At 33.8% G+C, this 22041-nt stretch overlaps 1 protein-coding gene across 3 annotated transcripts in view; it reads right to left on the reverse strand.

Moving 5' to 3' along the window:
• Positions 1 to 273: 273 nt before the first annotated feature.
• The window catches only part of LOC149771408 (uncharacterized), a 44346-nt gene continuing 22578 nt past the window's right edge, over positions 274 to 22041 (reverse strand). Inside the window, exons 5-13 of one of the 3 annotated variants that reach the window (XM_089948490.1) lie at positions 20564 to 21073; positions 20037 to 20188; positions 19395 to 19646; positions 15431 to 15552; positions 14317 to 14477; positions 13205 to 13308; positions 9548 to 10105; positions 8572 to 8587; positions 274 to 1519 (exon numbers count right to left, since the gene is read on the reverse strand). In XM_089948490.1, coding sequence (XP_089804616.1) covers positions 1491 to 1519; positions 8572 to 8587; positions 9548 to 10105; positions 13205 to 13308; positions 14317 to 14477; positions 15431 to 15552; positions 19395 to 19646; positions 20037 to 20188; positions 20564 to 21073 — 1904 coding nt within the window. In that variant the 3' untranslated portion in view covers positions 274 to 1490. Of the gene's footprint in view, positions 1520 to 2331; positions 3488 to 8571; positions 8588 to 9547; positions 10106 to 13204; positions 13309 to 14316; positions 14478 to 15430; positions 15553 to 19394; positions 19647 to 20036; positions 20189 to 20563; positions 21074 to 22041 lie in introns of those variants that run through there. The other 2 variants (XM_089948488.1, XM_089948489.1) reach the window with 2 other exon arrangements.

A 22041-nucleotide genomic window follows, 5' to 3' on the forward strand; every position in this document is an offset into this window, starting at 1 on the left:
TAGAGGAGCAACAGCATTATAATATTAAGACAGGAGTCCATTTGGGAAAATCTCCAAAATGTAATTAATTAAGTATCACCATGTTGTGTTCAGTCTTCTCGTGAATTTGAGAGATAACTATCTCAATTTGGCAAATAAAAATCATATAATATTTTATTTGTTTTTCTGAGTAGAGAAAATATATCGTACGTTTCTTATGAATTTTAATTAAGAAACCATTTACAATCTCCCTCAAGAAAAAAAAAATGCAATGAAACTGCAAAAGTAACAACATTCACTAAAACTCATTTACTCAAATTGTAAATTTTTGGGGACAAAAGTATAACTCATTGGGAAAATGTTTTATTTTCCATTTGTTATCATTTTGTCACTCTATTCACAAAAAACGTCTAAACAGATAGAACATATAAAATTCAACAAAAAGAAATGTAAAATTAAAGATCATATTAATATAGTAGAATGTATAATATTTAACTGACCGTAAGATTAATAAATAGCCACAATAGTAATCTCAAGCAAGAAAATGTTATTGGAGACAAATGAAGCAAGATTTATTTTAGAGTCGGTACATGCTAAGTGAAACAGAAGCTATTATGAACTAAAAAAACACACTGAATTGATACAAATTTATTACCAAATCACATGCACAATCCAAACTGTGATCTACTTAATGAAATACAAATTTTCTCCAATACCGTATGTTTTGGAGACCGCAATACGAAAGAAAAGGATGAAACTACATAGATATGACTGTCAAACTAAAATGTTTTCTTTATGCTTCATTACAGAACACCTTTCCGGCCCCTGACCACCATTGCAACCAAAAGGCAAAAGAAACTAATTGGATTCCTCATAGCTCTCTGACCAGGCGGATCGAAGCAAGAAGAAAGAATTGAAATATATTTACTACATCTTTGGAATGGTTTATCTTCCTGAAAGTTTACCCTTGGAATGATTTATCTTCCTGAAGGTTTACTGGAATGATAATGTTCTGAACTTTACTTTTAGTTGGCACTATTAAATCAATAGTGTGCTGATGTACTTTTAAATGCTCATGGCATTCTTATATTGTTAATCAGGTTTGAAACACATTTCTGTCCTCATGTTTACATTTGGATTGAAGAGTTTATCGTATCTAGGGATTTGCAATAGATGTTTTTACATTTTCGGAACATATACTTTCATTTATGTTTCTGTGCATGTAATCGTTAGCTGTTTATGTCATCTTAGACTTGCTACACCGTAATTGCTCATCTCGTTTCTTTCCTGTTAATTCTTTCCTGGATAAAAGCGACATCTCAAAGATCCATTGTATTTGGAATGATCGTTACTTTCGTAAATTGTTTGACGACCATCTGATCACTTAAATCAGCAGCCAATTCAGTCCCTTACTAATGGTGGGCGGGATGGGGAGGGAAGCAAACTCCGTTTTGTCTAACACACACACACTGGGAGTCCATTTCAGAATAATTATGAAATACGGGCAGGATTTATCTCAATATATCTGTACGTCTAAGATCTAAAAGTAAAATCAAAAATATATACAAAAGATGAATAATTGATTTCAATAACCTGTACATTAATCAGGTCATCTACATACAAAATGCAAACATACATATTATCATTTGTTGATCTTGTGTGATTTCCTATAAACAAAGTTTATATCACAAATAGCCTAAGTATAAAAAGTTTTTTTAATAAAAATGTGACAACTAATGATAACTGTGTCAATACAAATATAATCAGTATATATATATATATATATATATATATATATATATATATATATATATATATACATGTGTGTGTGTGTGTGTGTGTGTGTGTGTGTGTGTGTGTGGAAATAGCAGCTTCGTATGAAAACAAAATATTTTAGTAAATAGACTTGCAAACAAACAGAATATCAGGAAGGTATAAGAATCTTAAGAGAAATATTATGTATACCCCGCATCGAGGCAATCAAATTGCCAAATCGGTTTCATCAGAGTTTTTATACTTTAAATGATGTAAAGTTTTTTCCTCTTATGCCAACCAGAAAAACGTTTGAAAAATCATTTATCATTAATCTGATACAGAATATGATTTTTCGAAGAAGAAAGTTGCAACAAATCATTGTTATCACTATAATTTATGAAATATTTTCATTCCTGGAAAGTGTAAACATTTTGAGCTCCAAATTTGTATTATAAGAACAACACTGTGTCGGTCAAATGACCATAATTGCATTATAAAAATAAACTTCAAAGTGAACAACTAATTGTATATTACCCACTAAAGTTGAGGGAAATATTTAATGTCTGAAATAATAATGTCCTTTTCTCCTTTACACAACTTGGCCTCATTGGAATAAAATAATGTAGGTGTGTTTCAGAAATACTTAACACATCTGTCCCTATTTGTTGCATCGATCTCTTCCAGAAGTATATAACACACCAGCTCCAGTACATTTGCTTTCTCTGTATTTCAAGGAGCTTCTAACACATCCGTATCAGTATGTATGTTGTCTTTGTATTTAAAGTAGTTTATAACACATCGTATCAGTCACTATGTTGTCTCTATATTTCAAGTAGTTAACATTCCCATATTATCTCTATATTGTCTCTATATTTCAAGGAGTTAACAAACCCATAGTAGACTATGTAATGTCTATATGTCTCTATATTTCAAGGAGTTTATAGTACATCATATCAGTCACAATGTTGTCTCTATATTTCAAGGAGTTTATAGCACATCATAGCAGTCACAATGTTGTCTCTATATTTCAAGGAGTTTATAGTACATCATATCAGTCACAATGTTGTCTCTATATTTCAAGGAGTTTATAGTACATCATATCAGTCACAATGTTGTCTCTATATTTCAAGGAGTTTATAAGACACCCATATCAGTCTCTATGTTGTCGGTATCTCATTAAACATTTCGCGCACCCTTTCCAGTTCTTTTGTGATTTCAGTCACTTTAGACATGATTGCTCCTAATACGGATTGCTGAATATCCAGAATTTCTTTCTGAATTTGGTTATCAAAGTTTGGGTCCTTGCAAAGTTTGCTCAGATCTGTCAGTATGATGGTAATCTCAGCCCACTTTTTTTGGAAGTCTTGTTCACTCATCTTGGTTGAGTGCAAATGTGCTAGTTTATTTCGCTCTGTACGCAAAGCTATTATAATGTCCTTTTCCTGTTGGCCTATTTTAGGATATATGTTGTTCAGAAGAGCAGATGCAAGAGTAATGTCATAATCATTTATGTCTGTATGTCCATTTTGTGGGAATATAATATCCACTTGAGCTTGAGTCAAGACCTTCCTCCTCTGAAACTTTAGGATATCAGGCTCGTTTTGCTTCATGTACTGATCAAGCGTACAGTTTAAAGCAGTGGTGTAGTAAGTCAAAACCTCTCTGAGAATTTTGGATCCAACATCTATCACCAGCGAAGAAAGTCGAGTAAACCGCTCATTAGTTAAATGCTGGGGTAACACATTGGCAGGGGCTGAAATATAATCGTTTCCTTTAGAATGTTTCGTTTATTCACAGTTACTTTATGAACCTATAGAAAGTTTAAAATCTTATTAGTTGAAAACAAAATTGAACTTAAAGAAGTATCTTTGACTGACATACTCTTTATTTTGTGGCGCCTTGGCACTCCATCTAGCATACAGTCACACGAATTGTTACATATGAAAAGATCTTGACACAGTGTTCTGCAATTTATTGGAGCGTACACAGGGGTCTACAATTACTCGTGATGCAATGCCAGAATAGCTCTATATGCAACAAAAAAAAACCTGCAAAATCCCCTAATTCAATTGATATTTACTTGTTTCTGTTTTGTGAAAGATACACGTGATTCTACAACAATACATTTGAAAGTGGCAGCATTATACAGAAGTAGAAAACAATTACCAGTAATTCCAAATCATGTATTACACGTGTGAATAATGCAAAGCTAGGACTTATTTGAACCTGTTCCCGATTCTCAGAGCTGGTAATTATGTGAGTACAGTCTTATATTTGAGGAAATGAGGATATAAATAGTGGTTCTCTTGCTGACAATCGGTTTAGCCTGCAGCATTTCAATGTTTCTAGCAATATGTACCCGATCACAATATCTTAGAAAGAATTGCAACTCAAACGAAATGTTTGAAACCATCGTCTTAACATAGTGAACTGAGGTGCTAACAAAATGCATTTGGTCTGGGGATATTTTTCGATATGATAATGATATACTTTAATCAGGACAAAAGTGTATGTGATGAAATGTCTATCTTTCTTTAAATAAAAGGTAAGAAGTGGATTGATGTCACTCTGCGCACCGGTTCGGTCCTTCTTAAGTACCTCTTCAGAGCTAGCATTGGGTCCTGCAGACAACCTTGACGTGAAATGTCCAGAGTAGACAGGAATTTCATTACAAACGTCTAAAGCCCTGCGAACGGGAGCGTGTTCTTGGCAGTGAAAGTAGGAGCCGTTATGAATGATTTTCACCATTTTGTCAGAACCGTATATAAACGGGTCCACTAATATAGCATATATTTCGCTGATTCTTCCTCCTGTTTATTACCATATTGCCAAAGCAGACCTTATGTGAGAGGTGAACTAATGAAGTTCTTAAAAACTGGTTTGAATTGTATCGTCTTGCGCTAGGCTAATAACCAATGATAGATTCCACTTCGGGCAGCGAGCCATGTCTTGTGACGTATATGATCAAAATTGGTCATTATTTTGTCTGATATCCTCTGTTATATGGCGACCCAGGTGTCAGTGATCGTGGAATGGTAGCATTTGATTGTTATTGGTGTTAACTGTTTTATGGTCAAAGAGCCATAGTAGGAAGTTATCTTTTTGAGGTATTGATGTCTGCAGTGTTAAGAATTTCCGTTTGCCTTCGTAAGCTTTTAATGCGGATGGCCATCTCCTTTGAGCTATCTCTCTACCGCAGGTTGTGAAAAATGTTTGTCCCTGAGAGCTAGTTGATAAGATCAATACGTGCAGATTCATCTGGGTAGGGATGAAACAATGCCTTCGTGGTTGCCTGAACATATGAGGGAATATCTCGATTTTTCTGGAAATGTTCTGTGGTCGTTAATTCACAATTTTCCCATTGGAGCGGAACATTCCGGATGTGAGGACACTCAGAATCTCAATTTTTCTATACCACCTTCGGAATCAAAGATGTTGGAGGGTAATTCTATGTCTCCAGGCTGTTTCAATCTATAAAAGCGGAACGACTACAGGCCTTCTGATCTGGAAATGGTGAGACAAAGGATGAGTGTTTGGCATTCCATCTTGTTCCAAATAGGTCCGGGATTCGTCGATGCAATCGGGAACATAACTGAGTAGAAATGGAGCGATGAAGAGACAATTCCGTTTGATTCTTCCGGGACAACGAGTCTATTAATACATTTATTCGGCCTGCAATATGACGACCTCGAACGTGGATTTGCCGATAAAGACGCCACGTCACAAAATCCCAACAAAAACGCAAAGGTCAGGGGACTTGGTTCCATCTTGCCTTTTGAGATAAGTAACCACTGTAGAGGTGTCGGACAGAATAAGAACTCCCTTCACCTGTAGATCCTTCTGCCACTAATAAAAATCTTCCGAAATAGCTTTCATCTTGAGAATTTACATATGTAAATGACCTTCTAAGTCCACACTAACTGCGTAAGACGCATCCTTGGTGTCATTTAGAACCCATTGTGGTTTTTTCATCGTGAACCAAGGGGTGCAAATAAACTGATTGATTAAGCTTAGGTCGATGACCAGGCGAAGAGTGCATCGTTTCATGACGAACAAAACATGGACAATGAAGGTAATACACTTGTCGGATCAATAGGTCACCCTGGCCTAGCTTGGAGCCTTCCCATTACCGGGATCTTTGATGCGATAAATTATATTAAACGACGGAGGCGTAAACGACCGTCCTGTCACTCATGTCATGTGGGATTCTGAGTGAAAGAAGTTACACTGTGCTCCGCCTGTTGAAAGATTGCCATTGATACTAGATACAACGTAGGGCCCGCAAACACGGCATTGCGCACCAACTGATGTGTGTCATTAAAAGATTTCCAATCCATGTGCACAGGGGATTGCTTTGTCATCCTCAACGTTGTTATATTGGTCGACTGCTGAAGTATTAAAATGGAAACATTGGTATGTGGGGTTTCCACGAAAGCGTCTTTGCGAGAAGAAGAGTTTAGTGACGCTTGGATCGTGAATCGACAATAGAGAATGCCCAGAATGTCAGTAACTCTTCCAGACTATGGAAGTAGTTTAAAACCAGATTCTTCCTTGGAGTGGAGTGGGAGGACAGAACTGATGCGGCAGTAGGCATAAAACGTCTTCAGACGAAATATATAAGGCCACGTATTCAAGCATTAAGTAATATCTAATAACAACAATTGGACTTGCGCGCAGATTTCGTCATTCTTTGATAAAGGAACGAAACTGACATCTCTTGTGCTACCAATAAAATAGCTGGAGACGAATGTTGAGGATGGTGACTCACTAATTCTCCGAACTTCTTGAGTTAGATAAGGTGACCTCCAGGCTGTCACTAAGTACATAGTCTCTCTGAGTGGTAAAGGCTTGAGAACAAACTAAAGCGCCATCTCGTGGATACTAAGGAAATAAGCTGGGCATCGTATGCAGGAAGTGCTTTGAGGAACAATGCAGGTTATACTGATCCATGAGAATCCCTGCACATCCTTGATGGTTAAACTAGAAAGAGCTCGGGTTTCTGGTGGCTGATACTAAATGATCGATTTTGTCCGCGACCCATTACGATCAGACATATATGGGCAGAGTCTGATCGTGACTTAAGTTGATTTGATTGAGACATTTTACTGGATATTGTACCACGCAGATATGTACGATGGTAACTTAGACTGTTTGCTCTTTAGTGTGCTCTCCTGAAAGTGAATGCGTGCAAACTGACGACGTTCTTGCCTCTCAGGGTGTGCTTCTGCGCATTATCCATTAGTATCCCATTACTGCCGCCCATCGAATTGTGTATAATATGCAAAGACTGACGTATATTAGCAGACTGACAACTTGAGTAATCTACACACGTAGAATAGTTGTCAATCTGGTCTTTCATATTGGTCTAAATATGTAAGACAAAATATACCAGAAAATATATTCAGGTGTAGCGCGACACGCGCTCCGCTTTATGAACTTGAGTGTACGAGCTACACACTATGATACTTACCTTTAAAATGGCCCACTTAGTTGCCCAGAAAGCTAGAGTATTAGAGCGGCGCTATTAATACGTACGAAGTGTACTATAAATTATAAATTCTAATAAAAGTTACTTGTAGGAAAGGCCGATAAATTGCCTGTAGAAGTAAAATTACCGTAACGTTGCTTGCATAAATATGAAGTTGACTCTATGACACAGTTATACATAGAAACCTTGCCCTTGTGTGTGAATACGTCAAAGTGATGACACTGGTAATTGTGATCGAAAAAACAACGAGCAGAAAAGTTAGAAATTTATAGATGGAGTATAATCCACTTTTGAGTAGACCATTCCTTCATATTTCTTTAAGGTCGAAAAATTCCAAAAATACTTGCAGTGAGTGTGGTACATGGCACGAGCAGTAGGGGTAACCATATTATTTATGGGATTTTGGCGCTAATCCATGTATCAATCAATGGAAGATAGCTCTAACTGCCACTCGGGTGGGTAGACACGTTTTAGCTTTTCAGATATAAGGATTTAGCAATTGATGGGTTGGAGAGAGTGATTTGTGATGTAGTGGCAGTGTTTTCCTAAGGTATAATGATCGGGTAACATGTTTGCAGACAGACCAGCAAAACAAACATCTGCAACAGTGCAACCACAATTGAAAGCCTAAATTTTCCACATAGACCAGTAATTTTCATTCTAACATTCTTTTGAACAATGTGTCCAAAATAGACGGAAAACATAAATGTGGCTAATATTATCGACACTTGCCCCTCACTTTGTTTACTGCCACAATGATTGATGTCTCTCCTAAAGTTCTTTACATTCGCAGATGTGTGAGAATTGTTTTTGAATTATTACTAATTGATTCTTGTAAAATCTCGTATTTTCTCTGTCCCAAGTACCACCATAGAGAGTCATTTTGGGATTCGCGTGCAAATATAACGCAAGAAATAGCACGGAATATAAATAAAGGTTTTCTTATGTTCAACTTCGTCAAGATAAACATTCGTGTGTCTTCTAAGTATACAAATATTGCTGATTAACAGTCCCAAGCATTGCAATATTTGTTATTCATACGCAAATGTGTACAATTATATTCATCGCCGGTATTTATCATGTGTTGATGTTTTACTATCTTCACCAAAGCATATTCAGGTAGCAAAGCATACAGTAATAGATTCAAATAAGCAGCATATCTGAACATGCATGCACAGCATTCAAGAGAAATGTTCCTTATGACAGAAAGAAAATTAGGTTCATGGAGTTTTATGTTTATGTGTATTTATTGTAAGTAACAGCATAGTTTTGTTACTAATCTCTTCTTAGAATGTACTGGATACGCTGTTCATAAAGTTTAACAAAATATTATTTATAAAAATACTCACTCTGTTTCTTTCCCTCCTGAATAAAAGAATAAAGAAACAAATTAACAGAATATGTGACATGCTATTTGCGAGAAAGATAGAAGATATTTTAAGTACAAATATCCTGAGCACACAAAAATAATTTAAATATTTAAACAACAAAGTCATACGTTACATGCATTGTAAGTTGTGACTAGCATGCATTGGAACCATTCCTAACTAAAAGTCGATATATATATATATATATATATATATATATATATATATATATATATATATATATATATAATAAAAAGACCATTACCAGCATAAATGCCAGCACTGTGCAGAATAATATAGTAATTAATAAATACCCCTTATACAGGCTCAACACTCTAAATATACAACACATTCAATAATAACTATGATCAAACAGGTACGGGAAAAATATGTAAATCAATAGGAAATGTTTATGAAAGGTATATTCTCGGTGCGTTCAGTAAATCATAATGGAATGTGAGTTACATGTTATTGCTAAGAATTTAGATGTTGCTATTATCTAGGTTTGTGGCATCAATAGAAATTAGCAGCTCTCAGTTGATAGATATTGCTCCAGTTCTTGCAAAGGCATATCATGAATCTACATTGAAACATTTGTAACATTTTTAATTTCATTTATGAATTTCATGCAGCAATCAATTTCAGTTCTGAGGGAGAAGTCTGGATTCTAATGAAAACTTGAAATAATGAATGATCAAATATTTTATGAATAATAACTCTTTCCAAATGTATTGTTCTGACGTTTAAGAGAATGGTAGCTTACATGTGCATTTTATTGTGTTTTCCACATCTTTTATATTATATGTTTGATTCAGACTATTGGCATCTGATTAAGGCATCTCTCGTACTGTAGGTTTCTATTTTCATTATGATAATCACATTGGCAAATGTAGAATCTAAACTTTTATTACTTAAAACTACTGTAAAGTATTGTGTTAAGCCAAGCAAATTCAATTACCTCCCAAAATCTTAAAAGTTTCCTTGACTCCACACAGTGAGCTTCTTTGTGTGTGCTGCAACTTAATTCATCCTTAGCTCGCAGAGTAGTGACTGAATGCAGGCCTTCATTACTCAGTGGTGAAGACTCTCTGCATTTAATGCAGATCTCGAATTCAGAACCTGGACACAAACAGTCTGAAATCTCAGACAGCGCAGTGTACAAGTCTTCTCTTATGTTCATACACAGGGGCAAATCGGGGATCCGTCCTTGTTTGGTCCATCGGATCACAGTAGCATGGATAACAAAGTCATTTAATGATAGAAACAGTTGATGTTGCTCATCAAGATCAAATACACAAAGTGCTCGAAAAAGGAGGTATCTATTTCCTTCCTTCGCTGGTGCCCATTTAGACAAGTATGTTGCGAGAAGGCGGTGGTACACTCCAACATGGATGAAGTTGGTCTTGGACCGGAAGCATAATGTAGACGTCTTAGCTGCATCTTTATTAAGTTGTAGGTTCTTCACATTATCAGGTGCAGGCATGCTGACCATACATGGTACCCAGTAGTAATCCTCCTGAGTCAATACAAATATATTGAATCCAATGATACAATCTATCTCAAATCATTTAATTTTTCAGTCACATTCTGTGACCATTATCAATTCTTCTAGTTTTATAAAAGTCCTAAAAAGTGTCGTCACATTCAACTATAATCAGGGGACTGGATATCACAGAGGTAGCATGCTTGCTTTTCGCCACCGTGCCTCAGGTTCATAAGCAATATTTAGCATATGCAACTATTGGTTGTCTTTAACGCAGGGTCAGCAGTTCGATCGAGGTTATCCGGTTTCCTCCACCATAAAAGACCCAATTACGTCAATATATGAGCTGCCAAGAGCGCATTGGTATAATTTAGATAAACTGTGCAACAGATGTAAATACATAGAGCTAAGTTAACTATATTTGTTTCAAGATGTTCACAAATCTGTAGCAAATATTCAACATATGCTTATATCGTTAAAATTAAATATTATTCTTCAGTCATAGCCTCCCACATGATTTAGATCAATCAAGCTAGAATCCGATAATCGTATTTTAGAAAACATGAAATAAAACATTTCTAAATCATAGCCAAAGAATTAAGTCTAAATGTCAAAAGCTAATAGCATGATTTGGTCAAGTTTGCAGCTTTTGCTTTCAAGTCATATCCATGACACTCCAGTATCGGAACAACATGAACCTCAGGTAAAGTAAAACGAGATGACATTAGTTTGCATGAATATATATCATGATGTTTAAATTTTTTGAGATTACAATAATGGTATTTATGATCATTAAATTCTTTCTTATGAAGATATCAAGAACAAATAGGCAGCACACGATCATCATCATCATCATCATCATCATCATCATCATCGTCAGCATCATCATCATCATGTGTGACTATATGAGCAAAGGGAAGATCAATGAATTTAGAGTTGAAAACTCTTCATGTCAGTTTCGTTCCAGCCATGTACAATTGAAACTGAAAGCAGCTCCTCCTTGTTCATTACAAATTAATGCTAAGTAATTACAAGCACTAGAAAGAATACATGAAAACTAACAGAAAGAAAGAAACACTCACATTGAATATTATGGTAATGGCTTCTGTGAAGCCCGAAACATGATAACTAGTATGCCTAATAATAATAATAATAATAATAATAATAAAATCATCTCAAATATACATAATTTCAATATTTTGATTTTGTTTTGTATGATTTTGTTTCATTGTTGAAATGTTGTAGATAGTGACATTAGTGATTGCATTGTTTATAATTTACTGCAGTTATTGCATCCATTTAATAACTGAACGGTTTCATCGACGCGTGTAATTAAAATAGTAAGTCATTGAAAGATTGCACATGTATATGTAAACATTAATTTTCTTTTAATGAGCTCCCTTTTCAAAAATTATCCAAAATAAAGTAAATCGAGATAAACAATCTCATTACATTAATACAAGATTGTCATTTTGTAACTTTGTAACATAATTGGATTACACGAACATTATAAGAAAGACATCTGAAACGAATGATTTAATGGATTTAATGCGTGCGATGCAGAGCTTGAGATTTCATTTTGGGATGAATTCAAGGAATAAAGATGATACTTGATGCTTATACATCCCAACGTTACTGATTACCTGTGTTATATAAGATTAGTTACATACACAGGAAACAAAATTGATGCCTCGAAGATTTTTTTCTCCTTATAGTCATATAGACTTTCTATGCTCGATTTCCATGCAAATATGGTAGAATGTTGATTATATATACTCATTAGTTGTACAGACTGTTTCTGGATAATCTATCGTCTGAATGGTTGAATTTTACTCCAAACGGTACAACTGTGAACATTGGTCAAAGGGTATTGATTAATGCAAACAAAGCTGAAATGCATTCTTATTCATTCATATGCCTGTACGTGATTAGCCTTTCTAGAGTCTTAAGTCAAGATTGTTCGATTGGCCATTAACTACATCGGTTTGAACAACAGGATGCCTTTAATTGGACCATTGTGAGTCTTTAATCCTCCCAGAATAGCCTGGGATGTCTGTATGACAAATTACATATTGTTTTAGCAGCACTCACTTAGAAACCATCAGATACAGAAATAAACTTTCCCTCTTTCCTAATAACACTACATTTTAGTATTAAAGGATAATATAGATATTTATAACAATTTGACAATTATAATTGTATGAGAATATATTCCCCATTTTTATTTCATATTTCAGTGCTCTGTTAATTGTTGGTGGTGTGATTTCAAAACTTGTTTTATTAATAAATATATGATTATTGTCATCCGTAGCACCAATGGAATTGGTAAATAAGATAGTAGCCTGTGTGAGTGAATAGATATTTTACTGCATTTTGGCTAAGTACTTTACCACTTTAACCATTGCTTTGGACGGGTTTGGACGGGTTTTTCTTGAAATGCTATACGGAGTTTGGACTACTTATTATCCGCGGAACATCATGCTTCGACTATGTGTTTAGCGGCCCATCAATCCATGGAGAAATATGAAAGTTAACTTTCTTTACCATTCTTTAACTACAATGGAAATCACCCTTTTGTCCATCAATATGTTGCAATGTTTTATATCAAAGAACTAGACCCCAAAGGAACCGATACTGTTTACAAATTTACTTTGTGAGATATTTTAATATTAAAAGGTTTAGGCATACAAACGATGATGTTAATTTACAGACTGGAATTATATTATTTGAATGCAATATCTAGGAACTGAAAATTCGGATGGATTCATAATTTAATAGTTCTTATTTATTAACATATTTTTCATGTTAAGATACGTTAATGTTCATTACATTGTATCAGTTTAAAACAATCATACCCTGTTTATGTCTTGGATTTTCTGTTTAGCAAAGTGATGATGCGTGATGATAGTTATGCATGAAACACCTAAATGAATTTCCAGCATAATGGTTGGAGACCAAAAACAATAAGAAAATGACCCATAATTTGGATATAATCGTTCCTTACCTTATGCATAAATGCAGTATGTGCCTTACCATCACGTCATAAAAACGTGCTATTTTATGCAAAATTGTTTTATCTGTAAATTCAAAGCATGATATAGAGAAAGAGAAACTGTGTTTGTCTCCACTTACGTCTTCTGTTTGCAATGGCTTCGCAATTATATTCAGCTTTTCCATTACATCCAAAAGATGTTCTTTATGTTCATGAATTTCAGAGTGTGATGACCAAAGCTTTTCTGAAACAAAACATAATTTCGGCAAGAATTAATCATATCCATAAAAACGATATCAATAGCGGATCTGAGATCTCTCATGTGACAGATGTTTGCCTCATTATACTAAATTAAATATTGACCGAGAACATTTTAGCAATTGAAATGAAATAACAATTTTAGCTACGTATCTATTTACATATTCAACAACGTTTCACATTATCAGAGATCTTGCTAATAAATATATACATAAACATGCTGGTTGTCTCAAAGACATTCTGTAATAAAATTTCACTTCATTATTAGTCATGTATTATGCTATGGATTTTGATGTAGATTAAGCTATTTCAAGATCCACATTGTATCAGATTCTCTTCATTATTAAAAGTCTATAATGAACTTTCATCATCCATTAATGACCTCTTGTACCTCATCAATGTGTGCGTATTTAGCTTGTTATGGAACTCTTCCATCTCCAACAATACGTTATCCTGGGTCAGTGGTTCTTTCTGGGCTTTTCCCGGGTTCTTCCTTCACCATTAATACTTGCCGCCATGTATAGCCTTTCGTGTGCTGAAAAATGGCGTTAAACCCCACAACAACAACAACCACTAAGTGACTTTTATAGTTCGTCTGTCACAAGGCTTGCTCTTCAAAGCTTTTCATTTTTTATTGTTTTGAAACTCATCTTTCTTAATCAATAAGTTAAACTAAGGTTTCATAACAATCTGTTTATTAATACATTAATTGTACATAGGAAGTCAAACACTTATAGCCAATATCACCTGATTGATATGTCAATTTCGAATGACAACTTGATGACATGTGAGTACATTTCGAGTTTTTTAAATATGCCAATGAATACAGCATAGAGAGTGCACACAAGTCAGTGTTGCCATTACATCCGATGAGCAAAGTGTCATGCAACAAGCTCATTAGCTAAATTAAAATTACTACTTGAAAACAAAATGAATATATGTGGATGTGTGCTTCATATTTTTCTCAGGAATAAATTACATTAAGTGATGATACCTATAAGTGTACTTGCGAGACGTCCAGTGTTCTTAAAAGCAAACCATTGTTCGGAGAGTTCTGGGTGCCTCTTTATGACCTGGTCAGATGTTATCCAAATCCTCACACCATGGATGAGCCACTCTGGATCAAGCACAACTTTCTTTCTCAGTCTTTCAGTGCTGGAAAGATATTAAAGATATTAAGGATATAGTGAGATGACCTAGAGATAACCAAGTAGGCCATGCAATATGAAAAGTTGGTCAAAATATACTTTAAATGGCTATAATCATACATAAATAGCTGTTCATAAATTCAAGGGGAAAAATTTATTCTGATCTCAGTCATGCAACAACATTACTGTTTTAATTTTAATTGTTACGCTATAATTAGAAATAATTAGAAATTTAGTTTAGCCATTGAGCATTTATTTTGTTTGCATGGGGCAAAAGAAAAGAGGTGAGTGGTTGTATTCTTTAGGTTACAGTCATCCTCCTCCTGATGGGGCTAATCATATCTTCCCTAGTTGTCTCCATTCCATTAGACTGATTCTTCTACATCATATATCTCCCACTTTCTCATATATATATATATATATATATATATATATATATATATATATATATATATATATATATATATATATATATATACCTATATCCGACTGAGAAAGAACGGTGTTTGAAAACTGAATTATCTGTAGGAATACAAGTAGTTATCCATGATCTTAAATTCATAACCTATTATACAAAGTTATACACTAATAAATTAATTAATTAAGACTTCTGAAACTACTCTGATGATTACATGTGGTAGACCTCTTCATTTTCATTAATGGTAAAATATTTATTAGGTGATGCTTCTACTTGATTTTCTTCTTTTTATGTGGAGGGGTTGTTTATGTGCTGTATAAGAAACAAAATTGCCATCCAAAATATTTGTCTTTGATTGCAATTGTAACTTATATTTTAAAGATGATGCCTGACAAATAGAGGTTCTGGTTATGTAGATTAATGCTATTACTTACATGAAGAATATTACTTACCTGAAGAATATTACTTACCTGAAGGATATTACTTAAGTGAAGAATGTTTCTTACCTGAAGAATATTATTTACCTGAAGAATATTATTTACCTGAAGAATACAATGTTCCCCATGTCATGTTCAAACCTAAGAAATAGATCGAGCTCTTCAGGCCGTTCAATTTTTACTTGAAGGGTCTCATTGAGACTTTTCACATCAGCATAATCCATAACCTGCAGACAAATACAAATCTAAATCTTATATTGCCTTTGGGTTCCATGAAATTTGAAATATTTAGATCAGGTGAGCATGAAATCGGATGAAACAGGAGACAGTTTTACTGCGTATGTACACTGTTATTTTAGTATAAATGATGTTTGATAGAGACATCTTTTTAGCACACTGTTGATCCCAAGTTTCCTTTCTACAATCTTGCTTGACCGTGTTTTAAGACTGGCTCATCAGATCTCTGCAGAGAATAGCTTTGATAAAACCAATATTTGATGGAAGCATAATAAATACTAGTACCAAGAAGAAATTATTAATATCGGGTTTATGCACACGTTTTTACTATTTTCTAACACATTTTTTAACATGAACTGTCATAGTAAAATAGTGATTTTGATACAGAAAATAATTGTGCATTTTCTGATTATTGTTAAAATTGTGCTTTTACTATGTTATTGGTATTTAATCAAAAATGAAACGTATCGTTTCTGTTTTTAAATTGCCACAAGTAACAACGAATTTGATCGTTCACAATGTTAAGTTTGTACAAGCATAAACTATTCATAACAATTTGGATTGCTGCAACATCAGGCATAGTCTTTCATCACTTTAAAAACAACATAGAATATTACATCATTTTCACTTTTTCACGGGGATCATAAAATGTATTCCTATTAGCATGTACTTTCACCACCAATTACGATTATCTAAAAAGTCGTTCAAGCTTCTTAAACCATTTTGTCAAGAACACATATATTTTACTTTTGGACCAGACTTACTTACCCTTAAAATGTCAAATTATTTCAATCTCCATTGAATCATAACATGCATAATTCAACACCGTAGATGTGAATATAGGTTTCACAAAACCAATGCAACCTCACAGGAACACTTATTTTTCATTGAGACATCTACTTTACAGAATATGTACTTTTTGGTGCGACTTCAAGGAAATATTGGAACTTAGGTATCATCGGACAGAACTAAGTATAAATTCGACTAAACAGGTCTGGGGAGAATGGATAATGGAAACAATATCAGTAGGATGTAATATTTGGTTTCGTTAAAATGTGTATTGTAAATGTGTGCATTTTGAAAATGGTACAATATTCTAATTTAATGGCTGATGTCATAAATTGATAATTTACACAAGTTCTTCTTTTCTTTTTTTTTTTGTTTATTTCTATGATAACTAATGAAAGCAACTTAAACGTATGTATCAAACACCTATATACTGGTTTATTTTATGTTGTAGTGCCCATGTATAAACGGCAATGTGTCATGTTTATAATGATTGATTCATTGCTCATTTCCATTAAATCGTAGTAAACTTTTTAAATAAAAAATGTACTCGTCCTTTTAACATATTTGTATCTCAAAATGTAGCAGAACATCTAATTTAGGGTAACATTATATGTACAAGCTTTAGTTTTCATCCGGTAATGTATGTTGCTAGTACTTCATTTTAAGAGCAACTTGTTAAGAATACAAAGACATCGATACTACAAAACAGATTGTGTTAGAAATGAATGTTTAGTGCATATAAATACCAGGACATTAACAGCCCATACACACTTAAATGTTTAGTGCATATAAATACCAGGACATTAACAGCCCATACACACTTAAATGTTTAGTGCATATAAATACCAGGACATTAACAGCCCATACACACTTAAATGTTTAGTGTATATAAATACCAGAACATTAATAGTCCATACACAATATGTCAGACTTAAATGTATAGGGTATACAAATAACAAGTCATTAACAGTCCATATCACAATATGCAAATTTGACATAAGACCACTGAAGATTATAAATGTCAAAATAGCATTAATTATCCCATTTTTAAAAGACCTTATCATAAAAGAAGAATTGCAAATATTTTTGCGGTATGCAAATTGGAATGTAGGCTACGGCTATGTATGTACGCAATGTCATGTTAATCAAACGTACTTCTGTCAATTTTGTATCATGGTATGTTTGAGAGAATGTGTTACAGATACATGTTTTGATGTAGTGTACATGATCGTTTCTTAATTTAATCATAATTTATTGTCAAAGTCAGTAATCTCATTAGAGCTTTATTTTATTTGTATGTTATTTATTTAAAGAACCAATATTAATTGCAAATTCTAAATTTAAGTTTACTTGTCCTGAGAGGAAGTAGAAAATTCATGGAATCCACTAAGGAAAGGATGCTCATCTTCAATTTTGTAATTTGTGACAAAATCTGAAACTATCTGGAGAATATCATATTGGAATTCTCTCGCTACTTTAATTGGCTTCTTACAAATACATTTACTACTTATTATATCTTGTTTTTATATCTGAATCGTCTCTCTGCTGAAATTGTGAAAAGTTGTTAACACTTAGAGAAAAATTCTAACATGTACAACACACAATCTAATAATGATAAAAACAACAATATTTACAATGTGTCTGTTGTGAAGCATCATAAAATTCAATGAGAAGATATCCATTGTTCAATCAAAATTACAGTAAGAAGACATTTTCTCTAATGTTTAGAAGCTATGTCATCTCATTCAGTGGTGTATTATTTCCTCAAGCTGATTTTCTATCAAAGGAACCATTATCACTAGGTTTATCATTCTTCAAATATTATTAATTAAAAATAAAAACCTTGAAATGTTACCTGTCAGAGCTAATCAATTAACCAGAAGTGCTCAAACGAAAACACATCCATTCCTAAATGTGCAATATGTATTCTCGTGTTTCTACTAAATACCTGTATATTTACTTAGAAAAAGTCCTATACTTCCTCCTTGCACTCAGAGAGTTGTGTTGTAAACTATCTATTCTGTATTAGCATATAAAAAGGCAGAAAGTCAAGATTCACAAAAACATAATCGTATTGTAAAATATTCACGCATTCCTTTTTCAAAAGAAATGGTTTATTCAATAGAGACATTCGTTAATCATTACTACACGTAAAAGACAGTTAATGACGTAGAACAAAGAAAACCAAGCATTTATGATAATGTGTGACTAAGAAATGTAAAACATAAATGCACATTACGTAAAGGACCTTTTCTTTGGTTGACTGTCACAAGTGGTGCGAAGTATAGATGTCTTTATTTTGAAGGTGGTGTGTTATTGCTGTTTATGAAACTTGACATGGTATCGATGAAAAAGATGCCGATGAAAATTACAATGATGAAAATGAGAATAATGTTGAATGTAAATTACAATGATGACAATGAGAATAATGTTGATTGCTATCAGCTCTTTGTTGTGTGCCATCGACGAAAAAGTTGAATTAAGTTGTGCATAGTATGCTATTGTGGTTTCATTTGATACTTAAATTGCAGGCCAACATACCTCTAAAACTGCCACTCTTCTGCTGCATCATGTTATGTTACGATCAGATAAACACTCTTAGAGAAATAGCAATATTATGCACTACATTTGGATTTACATATAGTTCCTCCTACTATATTAATATTTTTAGCAATAGCTAACGTGTATATATATATATATATATATATATATATATATATATATATATATATATATATATATATATATATATATATATATATATATATATATATATGTAATTGACATACAAATTTAAAATGGCGTAACTACAAAACGGTTTCCCAAAGTTTGGCGCTAATAATACATATACAAAGACAGACAATACATATACAAAGCAAGCACATGAAACGAAAACTTTTGGACTCAACAAGTTAGAATAACTAGGGACAATTTTCAAAAAAAGATATAACAATACAAAGTATTCATGTGTGCTTATTCTATTATTATCGTTAATCATTATATATAATCGAAACAGTATGACAAAATATATATCAAGAAATACCTGAATTCCCCTATTTTTCAACTCCATGAGTGCTCTGGCGAGAGGTATCCATCGAGCAGGAATCTCTTCTCCCCAGTACTTCTGTTTTTTAGCTATCTCAAATATTTTAGACTTCAGAGAATTTATGTTGGGATCAGATCCTAAATTGCTAATTGCAAAGTCTTCATCGATAAGATGAAGCAGGAGTGGGCTATTCTTTAGTACAGTCCGAATGTCATTAAAATATGTCCTCTTTCTCTCATTTAGTAAATCCTAAAATGTAAGACAAAAGCGCAATTTAAGCATTTCGCAATGTACATCTTGCTAAATCCAGAGTAATATAATTTTCCAGGTTCAAATTAATTAATACACGCTCTCTTCAAATAATATTACTTCCCTATTGCATTCGATTTTTAGTATCTTGTATAAATGTTCGCATTGCATGATGTAAGCACTTGTAGATATTCTTCATGCTGTGATGTGATAGAAATCACTGTTTTGCCATGATGGTTATCGAAATCATGGTGCTTCGTTTCAGCCAAAGAAAACCATACAAGAGCATGTGCTCATTCCTAGCAATGAGTTGTAGGAGACAACAGATTCATCTAGCTGTAAACTGGCAAATATCTATGGCATTTTAATTTATATAAGGAATGTATCTACCTTAGGAATTTTGTCCGAATGTGTTCCTACAAGAAATACAGATGGATGATTCATTGTGGTCACCTGAACACTTCTGTTACTTCCTTCTGTATGCATCATGTCGGGTATGAAGACATGAGAATGAATTGAATTGAGCCAATAAGTGACGTGTTCTGCAATTGAGTCGAAAGTTTGAGCATAATATCTTACAGCAGACGATACTACTACTACTACTACTACTACTAATAACAATAATAATGATGATGATGATGATAATAATATTACTAATATTAATAATAATAATAATAACAATGATAACTACTTCAGCAATAATAATGATCATAATAATATTAATACATGATAAGAATATTTTATATTAATATTGTTGTGGTATTTTTAATAATGTCCTCATCATCCTTATATATTTGGCAAATATGTTAAAGAAAGTTATGATGAAGCTTTATATAGAATCATTGTTTGTTAGTAAATATCGATCGAATCAGCCATTAAAAGATCATAATATCAATAAATCATTAATTAGGTTTTACCCTGTATACAGTAGGCTACGTTTCCCTCTATGCCATATGTCCCGTCCTTGACTACATCTGTCAAAGGCAGGCTCATGTCAGTCACAAGTAGGTATAACGTTCTCCACGACATAAAGGCCTGATGGGTTGTGTAGAAAAGTGGCTGACCGGCAAAATCCAAGAGTGTAACATCAGATGAACTACTCTTTGGGGTGGACAAATATTGTGCCCTCTCAACAAAATTCTTAATTTCTTCTGGATACGTTATCTCTGTCTCATCCGGTCCCTCTTTTGGTTCTTCAGTTATTGAACTAGGTAAGTTTGGTTCATTATTTTCTAACTTTCTACTCGGAAATGAACAAACTTCACCTACATTTCCATCATCAAGTCTTGGCTTTTTCGTAGGGGGTGTATCATGTACTGGAGGTGTACCAGTTACTGAGACAGTCTTCATTCTATCTTGATTTTTGTTGGGATTTGCATATTTGCAAAGCATACTGGCTATTCGCTGATCGTTTAAGATAAGATCATCTGGAAAGAAGAAACATTACAAATTTAGATAAAACCGAGGATTTTTCCGGAAAATTATTAAAGATTAAGTATACCGTGAAAAGCACATTCTATGTTCAACCCTTGTTGAATGGTCCTCCGTGTAGATAACTGGCATTTTTGCGAAAAGACGGTATTCTTATTTAAGTCAGCGATCTAGATTGTTAACATCTAGACCTCTACATCAATAGGCTGCTTCCTTACTTTAAGAGTTCTACATTTTCGGTTCACGTCTGTGATGCCGAACTGACGTTATTGTGAAGAAAATATTTTTGTTCTTTCACTCATAGTCCGTAACGGCGGAAAAACGCAGAACCCGATTTCGATCATTTTTGGCATGATATTGAACTTACCGTTTTCTTCAGTCGCTTTAACATTACTTTCTTTCTATATATATATATTTTTTTAAATTACTAACGCGCGGGCTTCTTTTATTGCTGGGCCCGATTGGGCCAAATCGATCAAATCCGCCTAAAGTGACCTATACTTTTCGCCATTATACTTAAGTACCAATGCAGTTCTTTCTTGCACCAAATGCAACCCATCCACAACGTTTGGTAAAGCAATAGATGATCGAAAACTGAAATTAACGAGCAGAAACCACATTTTTTCTTTCAGTCAAAGTGACCTAAAATCTGTGACCTTTTTACCCTTAAATGGCGCAGTTATTTCTTACTCTGATTATACACTAGCAACATAGATTGTGGAGAGCAAATAACAGTGCGGAAACAGTTTTCCTTCGTTCAGACTAAGTGATCTTGACCTAGAGCATTTATACCTGAAATCTATAGGGTTTTTGATAGTACCACCGCAACCGATCCACTCAGTTTGGTAACTGAAAATCATGAACATATGAAGTTTATATGCCGAAATCAGATTGTTAACCAACAGACGAAGAATGTAATTTCGGGCGGTCGTGCTTGTAGATATATACCCTCCGTGAGCCAAGT

The sequence above is a fragment of the Sinohyriopsis cumingii genome, unplaced genomic scaffold, assembly GCF_028554795.1.
Source record: "Sinohyriopsis cumingii isolate HCF-2022 unplaced genomic scaffold, ASM2855479v2 utg001870l, whole genome shotgun sequence".
Classification (NCBI taxonomy): domain Eukaryota; kingdom Metazoa; phylum Mollusca; class Bivalvia; order Unionida; family Unionidae; genus Sinohyriopsis; species Sinohyriopsis cumingii.